Here is an 11677-nt window from a genome sequence, read left to right on the forward strand (position 1 = left end):
GCAGCTAGGGCCAGGTGGGGACAAGCAGGCCCCACATCCCAGCCCACTCCTCACTATACCACTGTGCCAACACACCTCGAGGCTGCAGCTGCTTGCGTATCCCTTCAATCCATATCTGTGTTGTTGTGGTGGTGGTGGTGGTGGGTGGTATTGCTGCTGGGTATTGAACCCAGGGCCTTGAGCCTGGTAGGCATGAGCTCTACCCTGGCTATACTTCCTTCCCTCTTACATTTCTTTTATTGTAGGACAGTTGTTATTTTTTTTTTTTTTTAGTTGCGGTTGGTACAATATCTTTATTTATTTATTATTTATTTTTATTAATTCTTTTTAGTTGGATACAATACCTTTATTCCATTCATTCATTTTTATGTGGTGCTGAGGATCAAACCCAGTGCCTCACACATGCAGGGCAAGTGCTCTACCACTGAGCCACAACCCCAGCCCCCAGCTGTTGTTGTTTTAATGGCCCCTGTTTGTACAACAAATGAAGCCAAACATCCAGCAGATGCTCTGAACTTGTCTGGCTGCTTTCCCACAGTGTCCCCCAGTGTGTTCCTCTATCTCCTGGAATTATCAGGATATTGTCCTGTTTGGAGATAGTATTTTCAAATTTCCCATACTACAACATTGCAGAGAACGGTCCTATACACTTCTAAGTTCAAGCAGGCAAGACTTTCTCTAGTTCATGTCAGGAGGTAATTCAGGCTAAGTTCCTCAATATCATTACCTGTGCCAAAGTGGCTTCCCTGTAGTTGCATGGATTCACACCTGCCTGGGGCATGAGCCTGCACTGGTTCTGACAGTGGCTTCCCTGTAGTTGCATGGATTCACACCTGCCTGGGGCATGAGCCTGCACTGGTTTTGACAGTGGCTTCCCTGTAGTTGCATGGATTCACACCTGCCTGGGGCATGAGCCTGCACTGGTTCTGACAGTGTAAGTTCCTCCTATTAGAAGGGTGTAGCAAGGGGGGCCCCACATTCACTTTCCCTTTCCCAACCCCAGTGAGGTTGGACAGCTACTCATGTTGAGGAAGGAGATTGAGACAGCAAAAGCCATGGACTCAGAGACCTCTTGGAGGTTGTATTAATTGGTGGACTGAAAAAGGAAGTGCAGGATATAGCTCAGTTGGTGTAGTGCTTGCCTTGCATGCACAAGGCCCTGGGTTTAATCCCCAGCACCACAAAAAAAAAAAAAAAAAAAAAAAAAAAAAAAAAAAAACGAAGTGCAAGCTTATATAACTTTTTTATTTTTTACTTATTTATTTTTTGGTACCAGGGATTGAACTCATGGGCTCTCAGTCACTGAGCCACATCCCAGACCTATTTTGTGTTTTATTTAGAGACAAGGTCTCACTGAGTTGCTTAGCACCTCGAAGTTGCTGAGGCTGGCTTTGAATCAAAGTGGCAGAGGCAATCCTCCTGCCTCAGTTTACTGGGCCACTGGGATTACAGGCGTGTGCCATTGCACCCGGTTTAATATAACTTTTACATCACCATGATGCATTCAAATGGAAAAGGTTTTATTGGTTCTGTCCATTCAATTATTTAAAAAGTGGGTAACTGACTTAAACAATTTTTTGTTTTGATTTACTTTTTGTTTTTCATCTGGAATTTAAAAAAAAAAAAAAAAAGTGTTCCTTTTTGGACCACATTTCCGGGTCTAGAACTTTTACCGGTGGAGTGTGGAAGACTTCAAGTGTTTCCACAGGATGATGGATCTTCCCAGCTGACAGATACACTTGGCAGACAATCAGCTCAGCTCGTGGGTTCTGCAATAACATAATGGCATCTTTGTTCGGATTTTGGTGGTGCTATTAATACACCGTGACTCACTACAAGTGTGGCTTCCTGGAATGTTCTTCCCATGGAAGAAGAATCTGCAATCACACTTTCAAAGGTTTGAGCAGATCCTGAAGGCCAAGAGAGGGAACAAAGGCATCCTAAATGACACAAAATCATTTAAACAATTACAATCCTCAGAATAAAGGAAAAAATATCAGTTGTACATACCAGCTATTCTTCCATCCATAAATATGAACCTGGTGCCTGCCAAGTGCACCATGCTGTAGTGAACAAAGCCGACTCTCACCCTCCTTCCTGGGCTGACAGGCAGCAGAGAGGTGGGCAGACCTGAAATGAACAACCCTCTTATTACACTTATGTGAAGGTAATGAGAGAGAGGATGTCTGGGGGTGGAACACACTTGCTTGGAATGTATGAGGCCTGGTGGGAGATGATTTTCTCCATAGTGGCATATAAACAGGGGCAGGATGGTGGAAGGAGGGCAGTGCAGTGGTGTGAAGGCCATTCTAGGCGAGTTATTGAGTACAGTGTGGTGTAGGGCCATGAAACTGTTCTAGGAATAGTGATGCTAGAGGGGATCAGAAACTGAAATTGAATTCCACACCTGCATGAATGTGAGGATGAGCCAACTGCTACGTATAACTATAAAGCTCTAATAAAAAAATTCTCAAAAATACACAATTTAGAAGGGAAAAAGACAAAGTAAACCTTTTATTTCCCCTGCTATATAAACTCAATACATAATAAAATGTCAGCAGAATGTTCTCTATATAATTTTGTATTTCACTATGTAAGTGCAATAGCATATAATAAATTCTGATGTAAAAAGTAATTTTAGGGGCTGGGGATATGGCTCAAGCGGTAGCGTGCTCGCCTGGCATGCGTGCGGCCCGGGTTCGATCCTCAGCACCACATACCAACGAAGATGTTGTGTCCGCCGAAAACTAAAAAATAAATAGTAAAAAATTTTTTTAAAAAAAAGTAATTTTAGTTTAAAAAGAGAAATAGTGGGGCTGGGGATGTGGCTCAAGTGGTAGCGCACTCGCCTAGCATTCAGGAGGCACTGCGTTCAATTCTCAGCACTACATAAAAATAAAATAAGAATATTGTGTCCACCTAAAACTAAAAAAGTAAATATTAAAGATTAAAAAAAAGAAATAGTGATGTGATAGTTTGAAAAATTCTGTGAGGGTAGTTAATAGCACTTAGTTTGCACTTTAAATGGTCAAAATGATAAATTTTGTTACAAATATTTACTCCCACACACACACACACATACACAAAGACCATCCCTATCTCAGAGAAGCTTTGGAGTGTGAAGAGCCTGGGTTTTGCTTTGAATCCCCCATCTAACCGAGTATGGTGTTCATTCCTAGCTACTGGGTGGGGTGCTGAGATCAGGGAAACCCAAATTTCAGGCCAGTCTGGGCAATTTAGCAAGGCCCTGGCTCTGACTCAATAAAAACGAAAAAGGACTGGGGATGCAGCTCAGTGGTAGAGCACCCCTGGGTAACAAAAACAAAACAAATACAAATTCAGGGGCTGAGAAGGAAGCTCACTGTGTAGCATGTTCTCAGCGTGTGTGAGGTCCTGGTCTAAGCCTCAGGACGAAAAAAAATCTCCTTGAAAGGCTTGGTGTAGCTCAGTGGTACAGCGCTTCCCTAGCACATGTGAGGCTCTGGGTTTGATCCCCAGCACCAATGAAAAGACTCCAGATTCAGCCAGGTACTGTGGCACAGACCAGTAATGCCAGCATTCAGGAGACTGAAGCAAGAAGATCATGTGAGCCCAGGAATTCAAGACCATCTCGAATAGCACAGTAAAACCCCATCTCAAAAACCAACTAAACAAAAACAACAAAAAACAAATTCAGGGGCTGGGGATGTGGCTCAAGCGGTAGCGCGCTCGCCTGGCATGCGTGCGGCCCGGGTTCGATCCTCAGCACCACATACCAACGAAGATATTGTGTCCGCTGAAAACTAAAAAATAAATATTAAAAATTCTCTCTCTCTCCCTCCCCCCTCTCTCACTCTCTCTTTAAAAAAAAAAAAAAAAAAAAATTCAAGGGCTGGGGATAGTTCAGTGGAAGAATTCCTATCTAGCCAGCACAAAGCCCTGGGCTTGATCCCCAGCACTACAATAAATAAATTTAAATAAATATAAATTCAAATAGATACTATAACAATATTTAGGGCAATGGGTACATGGTGGTTCATAAAACAATTTCCTTTATTTTTTGTGTGTGTAGTAAAATACATTTTTTACTTTTTTTTTCCTTTCAGTACTGGGGATTGAATTCAGTACTTTCCACTCAGCTGTACCCCTAGACTTTCTTATTTTTGAGACAGGGACTAAGATTGCCCAGGCTGGCCTCAGATTTGCAATCCTCCTGCCTCAGCCTCCCATGTAGCTGGTATTACAGGCATGTGCCATTGTGCCCAACACTTGTAACCCCTTTACTATCCGGTTCCTAGTTTAACACTGTAAATCTCACTTTTTCCTCGGGGATAACAGCTTTCTGCAAGCAACAAAATAGCAGAACTGGCTTTGAGTTAAAGTAGGATTCAAATACTAAGGTTTCAATTCCTCTTTCTCAGGGGAAAAACTCCCCAGAGGATTTGAAGGGCTAAATGTGCCTGGTACCTGGGCAGTAGGGGAATACAGACCAAGTCTCCTTTGTGTGTATCCCAATCTCAATCACTGCTAAACTAGGCATTAGAAAGTCCCACCCATTCCTTTTAGGATTCAAATCCAAATTCTATGCACCACTTGGTACAAATGACTCTTTCTAGGAGCAATTTAGGGACTGTCTCCCTCTCCTGGGACCCCATTCCCCAGCTCAGCTCCACTTTGCTCAGTTGTCCATGACAACCTTCACTATTGAGCAAGGTGGGACTGCACTGTGCTCTCAATCTGGAAAGAACCCCCCCAAAGCTTCCTGTGTTGAGAGGTGGGGCTTCTGGAAAGTTACCTGGAAGGCTCAGACCTCAGCGGACCCATGGTGGGTGCATGGAGTACTTCTCTGGAGGAAGGAAATCACTGGGGTCTGCCTCAGCCCAGCCCCTTCCTCTCAGCTCCCGCAGTCTTGAGCTCAGTAGCTTTCTGCTGCCATGTCTTCAGGATATTTCTGCCTTGGAGTTACCATCAACTGCATCTTTGAACTCATAAACCAAAATCTTGAATTGCTCATCTAACACAGATGGCTCTACTTAAGTAGATTTTGTGAAAACTTAAAAGACACAAGGTCAAGGAATTAAGAGGCTATATTTAAGGTGCAGCAGCACATGATTATAATCCAGGATACACAGAGAGCAGGAGGATCACCAAGTTCCATGCTGGCAAGACCCAGAACCATATTTTTTTTAAAAAATTTGGATGGGGGAGAGGCTAGGACAGTATGGGTTGGGGATATGGCTTAGTGGTTGAGTGCTCCAGAGTTCAATCCCCAGTACTGCTGCCTCCCCCACCCCCCAAGTTTGGATATAAAAATAGTAAGGGGAGTGGTTGTGGCTCAGTAGTGAAGTGCTTGCCTAGCACACACAAGGCACTGGGTTCTATACCCAGCACTACATAAAATACTACAGGTGTCCATCTACAACTGAAAAAGTTAAGGGTAGCTGGGCGGGCTGGGGATGTGGCACCACATACAAAGATGGTGTGATTCTCTTAAAAAAAAAAAAGTAGCTGGAAAAAAAGGGTAGCTGGGCTTGGAGGCACATGCTTGTAATCCCAGTGGATAGGGAGGCTGAGGAAGGAGGATCACAAATCTAAAGAGCTGGGGATGTAGCTAGGTGGTTAAGTGCCCCCTGGGTTTAATCCCCAGTAACCCAAAACAAACTCACAAAACTAAGGGGATCTATTAAAAAAATGTAATGCTGGATATGCAGCCCAGCTGTGGAGCTTTGCCTGTGTGAGAAGACTGGGTGAGGGTGGAAAAAAAGTACAGAGAACAGTTTTCTGATCCCATGTTTACTGAAACATGCCCTTCACCTGCCAGCTATCCACATGCACCTTGGGAGGTATAGCTCCATATCAAAGAGTAGCCAGCATTAATTATTCACCTTCACTGAGTCCAGGCACTTTCAACTACTGGGGGCCAATGCAGTCCAACCATTAACTCACTCCCCTCCTTTTGCTCCAAAATAAGACACACTGTTCTTAACTCATCTGCATTTATTACTGTTTAAAGTAGAATGTTGACTTGGGCACTACATATTTCCATTCACAAGCCTCACTGAGTTACTTTTTGAACAGCTTTGTAACACACCTAAGGGAGGTTTAAGCTTTGTTTCTTGAAATACTTTTCTTTGGAAAACAAGCCCTGTAGAGTTCCTCCCAGCCAGTTGTCTGTTTCACATACTTGGTTCTAGAGGACTAGTACATGCACAGTGGGTAACTATGGGGGATCCTAATGAGATGAAACTCAAGCCATTTTAACAAATATCTTTCTTTTAAACATCAAGGTCTATCCTGGAACACTTCAGGGACAAAAGATTTGGTCTGGTCTACTAAGGGATACAACTTGGTAGTGAAACACTTTAGACTACAAAGTTAGGTTACATGTCTTAGAACAAACATCTCAACCTGTTAAAATAAGCCAATGTGAAACTAGAAAAAGCATTACTAGCTCTGCTTTAGTGCCTAAAGTATCACAGTATAGCACTTAAAAGTACAAAGAAATCTTATCTCCCCTTTAAGTAGATATTGTCATGCCATACACATTTTAATAAATGTTAACAAAAACAAAGAACAAAATCCTTGAAAAGGTATCAGGAATGAAGGTGAAGTGGGGGACACACATGAGTGGTTCTTCAGAAACTTAGTCTACTTCTTCCATGCGTGATGTGTCATCATCTCCTTCCAGGGGTGGCATCTCTTCTGTTACAGCAGCACTGGTGTCGTCAGCAGTGGGATCATCCTCATCAATACCTGTTTTGGAAACCAAGCCACCATGTTAGAGTTCTTCAAGCCAGCTAGCAGTCTAAAACTGCTGGTTCAAGCAGTGGGCTTACCAATCACAATAAACATTGAATTAGAAGACTATGTTCCTAAGCAGATGACGGCTTACCTAGACCAAGTTTGATCATCCTGTAGATCCTGTTAGCATGGGTCTGGGGATCTTCCAAACTGAAGCCAGAAGACAGGAGAGCAGTTTCGTACAGCAAGATGACCAGATCTTTCACAGACTTATCATTCTTGTCAGCCTCTGCCTTTTGCCTCAAGGTCTCAATAATGGAGTGGTCAGGATTTATCTCCAGGTGTTTCTTTGCTGCCATGTAGCCCATTGTAGAGTTATCTCTGAGAGCTTGAGCTTTCATGATTCTTTCCATGTTTGCTGTCCAGCCGTATGTGCTTGTGACGATACAGCATGGAGAGGTCACCAATCGGTTTGACACAACCACCTGTATGTAAATCAAGGCCTGAAGTGTTAAGTAGGCCTAGAAAAATTATTTTAACCTCTTCCTTAAGCTTTCCTTGGGAAAAATGAATAAAATCCAAGTAACCAATGAATGGATCAAAAATGGTAATTATTTGCAAAAGAGCCATAAATTATACAGGCTATTTTTCAAGTTTTTTGCCAAATTAAAAAAACTCACAGGGGTTGGCATGACTAAGCAAAGGGAGATAGAAACTTGAGTACTCACATACCTTTTCAACCTTTTTCTCCAAGATGTCCTTCATGATCTTGCAGAGGTTTTCAAACTTTGTCTTTTTCTCTTCCTGTTTCTTCTTCTCTTCTTCATCTTCTGGAAGCTCCAAGCCCTCTTTGGTGACAGACACTAAAGTCTTCCCCTCAAATTCCTTCAGCTGTTGGACACAGTACTCATCGATGGGCTCAATCATGTAGATCACTTCCAAACCATGCTTCCGAAGACGCTCCACAAAGGCAGAGTTAGCTACCTGGTCCTTGGTCTCACCTGAGGTATTGTAAAATTACCATTTTAGACCTTTAAGAAAGTGGCTTCACCAATTTTGATTTTAAAAGAATTCAGATAATTAACAAGCATGATCTAGCCACACTGATTATTATCTGGGTTCTACCCTTTATTTCACTTATTTATTTTATGTGGTCTTATACATGCAAGGTGAGCACTCTACTGCTGAGCCACAATCCCAGTCCCTCATGTTAAATATCCTGCCTAAAGCAATAAAATTACACCCAACGTATAGAGCCACTTAAAGAATCAACCCATGGTCTTATGGTATGAAGCCACAAGAACTAAGCAATGGATTAGAACATTTACTGTTACCTGTGATGTAGTAGATGTGTTTCTGGTTTTCCTTCATTCTGGTGCAATAGTCCTTGAGAGAAACCATCTCATCCCCAGAAGCAGAGGTGTAGTATCGTAACAGCTCTGAAAGCTTCTTTCGATTTTGAGAGTCTTCGTGTATTCCAAGCTGAAAAAAGTATTGATCTTAGTTTTCTGTATTTTTAAAAATAATTTAAAATTATAGTTAGAAAACTGCTAATAAGCAGCCAATGTGTTTACCTTTATATTTTTAGAGAACTGCTCATAGAATTTTTTGTAGTTCTCTTTATCTTCTGCCAGTTCAGTGAAGAGTTCTAAGCATTTTTTGACCAAATTCTTTCTAATGACTTTCAAAATTTTGCTCTGTTGCAGCATTTCACGGGAAATGTTTAGAGGCAGATCCTCAGAATCCACCACTCCTCTAATGAAATCTGGAAAATAGAAAGACCCAAGGGACTCATTTCATAGACAACACTGGTGTTAAATACAGAGACAGGGACAGGGTCCTTTGCATGTGATGTGACAATTTAGTGCTCTGCCACCCTAACCCTCAAGTGACAGTGATCATTCTTCCATTTCTTACTTACTCAGATATTCAGGGATTAGCTCCTCACAGTTATCCATGATGAATACTCTGCGTACGTACAACTTAATGTTGTTCTTTTTCTTTCTGTTTTCAAAGAGGTCAAAAGGAGCACGTCTTGGGACAAAAAGAAGAGCTCTGAATTCCAACTGTCCTTCAACTGAAAAATGCTGTAACAAAAAATTATGTGGGATGTAAAGGACCAGGCCAGCCAACTTCCACAGGGGCTACCCAACAGATTCACACTTGCACTTTAATAAACTTAACAGTGTTTGGAGCTGAGGGGGTGAAGACAACCCTCAAAATCCAATGGAAAACCTGGAGGCACACTGGCATTGATGCCCTAAGTCACCCACTCACCTTCACTGCCAAGTGATCTTCCCAATCATTGGTCAAGCTCTTATAAAACTCTCCGTACTCTTCGTTGGTGATATCATCAGGATTTCTGGTCCAAATGGGCTTTGTTTTGTTGAGTTCTTCATGATCGATGTACTTCTCCTTAATTTTCTTCTTCTTCTTCTTGTCACCATCCTTCTTTTCTTCTTCCTCTTCATCAGAACCAACATCTTCAATTTCAGGTTTGTCGTCAGGCTCTTTTTCTTCTTTTTCTTTTTCCTCCTCTTTATCTTCTTTTTCTTCAGCCTCATCATCACTGACTTCTTTATCACGTTCCTTCTCCACCTTCAGAGACAGAAATCACATCACCTATGCACTGCAGAACTCAAGGATAGATTGAAAGCATGGTTTGCCTCTACTAAAAAGTCTACATTGGCCAAACTGAGGCATTAAACAGCTACAAAGCTACTCTCAATATCTGATGCACCTCCTGAACAGCCCTAGGGACTTAGCTTCAGACTGGTCAGCAAACTTTTTACAAAAGTTTGGGTACTTCAAACATATAGGCACTAAGGGCTGAATTCAGTCTCTTATTTCCATATAGATTACTTTGCACTGCCATGGACACTTACAAAAAGAGTAATGGGATAGCCAATAAATTGGGAATGTTTCTTCACAATCTCCTTTATTCTTCTTTCCTCCAAGTACTCAGTTTGGTCTTCTTTCAAATGCAGGATGACCTTTGTCCCACGACCCATTGGTTCTCCTGAAAAAGAAAGTGAGAGTGCACAGCATTATTTTCAATTTTGTATGTGGTTTTCAGGATCAAACCCAGGGCCTCACACGTGCTAGGCAAGCCAAGCCCTCTATCACTGAGCTACAACCCCAGTCCCTGAATTCACACTTTTAAAAAGAGTTTTATAGTAAAGAACACAACAGTTTTATTTTCCTTATGTGGTGCTGAGAATAGAACCCAGTGCCTCACGTGCTAGGCAAGCAACTGAGCCACAACCCCAGCCCCAATTTATATTTCCATGGCCAAATGAACATTACCAATCTAGCTGTGCCACACCTAACAGCCTTCTGATCAAGCCTGAGGTGAGGTTTCCTAACCACTACAAAGGTTCCCAAGAGCAGTTTTAAGCTCTTGCCCAAGATGTTAGGTAAACGAACTTAGTTTTACACATTTCACAGCATTTTTGGATGTCCAGTGTTGGCAGTACTCTGCCCCACGTGACTGACGGAAGCAGCTTTTCTACCCCGCGCCCACCTGTATCAGTCCTGACGGTGAAGGAGCCCCCTGCCGAGGACTCCCAGGCATACTGCTCATCATCGTTGTGCTTGGTGATCACAGTCACTTTCTCGGCAACCAAATACGCAGAATAAAAACCGACACCGAACTGGCCAATCATGGAGATGTCTGCGCCAGCCTGCAAAGCCTCCATGAACGCTTTGGTCCCAGACTTGGCGATGGTACCAAGGTTATTGATCAGGTCGGCCTTGGTCATTCCAATTCCAGTATCCACGATCGTGAGGGTTCGGTCTTGTTTGTTTGGAATGAGGTTAATATGCAGCTCCTTCCCGGAGTCTAGCTTACTGGGATCCGTCAGGCTTTCGTATCTGATTTTGTCCAGGGCCTGGAGGAGAGACACTCAGGAGTCACGCGCAGCGCCCAGGGAGGCCCTCGCCCAACCACGCCCGGCACCCGGGGCACTTACGTCCGACGAGTTGGAAATCAGCTCCCGCAGGAAGATCTCTTTGTTCGAGTAGAAAGTGTTGATGATCAGCGACATCAACTGGGCAATCTCCGCCTGGAAGGCGAAGGTCTCCACCTCCTCCTCCTCCATGGGCTGGTCTTGTGTCTGTGTCTCCTCCGGCATCTACAAGGAACGCGCGCGCTGAGCCCCGGTGCACCGCGGCCCGGGCCCATGGTTTTCTGCGGACAGCGCGGCCCGGCCCGGGCGTGGGGACGGCCGACAAAGGATGACCTCATTGCGGCCGAAGGGCGCCGGGCCCGCGCACGCCGTTCAACAAATGCCCCCGCCCCGCCATGGCGGCCCCAGCCGCGGCGGTGCGCGGACGAAACGCCCGGGGCCCCGCGAAGGCCCGCTGCGGGCCAGGCCCGCACCCCACTCCGCGCCGGCCCGGGAGCCCCCTTCCCCGCCTCCGTCTCCCGCCCGGGGCCTCACCTTGGCTGGACAACCGCACGGGCTCCGCGACGTAGCAGCACCAGGACGCTGAAGCAACTGGCGCGCCGCCCCCGCGCCGCCCTTATATAGCGGCGGGCCCGCCCAGCGCGCGGCGCCTTTTCCAGAAGGCTCCGGAACCTTCCGGAAGAACCCTCCCCAACCGCCGCCACGGCCGCGCGCCTGCGCCTGCGCCCTGGCCACCGTCCGCCCCTGTGCTCGGCGCGCGCGGACCCTGCGCGGGGCTCGGCCGCGCGCCCCTCGTCACTGCCGCCGCGCCCGCGCTCCCGCGCCGACCCCAGCGCGCCTGCGCGGCCCGGAATTCTCGGAGAGTCTCGGAGCCTCTGGAGTCTTCCGAGCCCGCGGCCCCGCCTCGCCTAGCACGCTCGCGCGCTTCTGCGCATGCGTATGCGCGGTCCCGGTACTTGTGTGGTGGACTCTGCAAAAGCAAAAGTTGTAATTTTCAAGGCGCTCCTGCCTATAGTTTAAGCTTTGGGGGACCCCACCGCCGCGGCTGG

The 11677-nt window shown here is 45.2% G+C and overlaps 1 protein-coding gene and 1 long non-coding RNA gene across 2 annotated transcripts; both read right to left on the reverse strand.

The window, feature by feature from the left end:
* Positions 1-1252: 1252 nt before the first annotated feature.
* LOC308647641 lies at positions 1253-5075 on the reverse strand. Its single transcript, XR_014021671.1, has 3 exons — positions 4775-5075; positions 2011-2130; positions 1253-1910 (listed from the first exon to the last, which is right to left on the reverse strand). It is a non-coding gene; the product is annotated as an uncharacterized lncRNA (long non-coding RNA).
* Positions 5076-5753: 678 nt separating this feature from the next.
* On the reverse strand, positions 5754-11314 carry HSP90AA1 (heat shock protein 90 alpha family class A member 1). The gene is made up of 11 exons (XM_081290765.1): positions 11163-11314; positions 10692-10853; positions 10244-10610; positions 9606-9739; positions 8998-9318; positions 8642-8807; positions 8295-8485; positions 8055-8202; positions 7453-7721; positions 6872-7205; positions 5754-6732 (listed from the first exon to the last, which is right to left on the reverse strand). The coding sequence occupies exons 2-11, from the start codon at positions 10851-10853 to the stop codon at positions 6623-6625; spliced, it is 2202 nt and encodes a 733-aa protein (XP_081146891.1). The 5' UTR covers positions 11163-11314; the 3' UTR covers positions 5754-6622.
* Positions 11315-11677: the final 363 nt, after the last annotated feature.

This window comes from Spermophilus citellus (assembly GCF_964194105.1).
Source record: "Spermophilus citellus genome assembly, chromosome: 4".
NCBI lineage: Eukaryota > Metazoa > Chordata > Mammalia > Rodentia > Sciuridae > Spermophilus > Spermophilus citellus.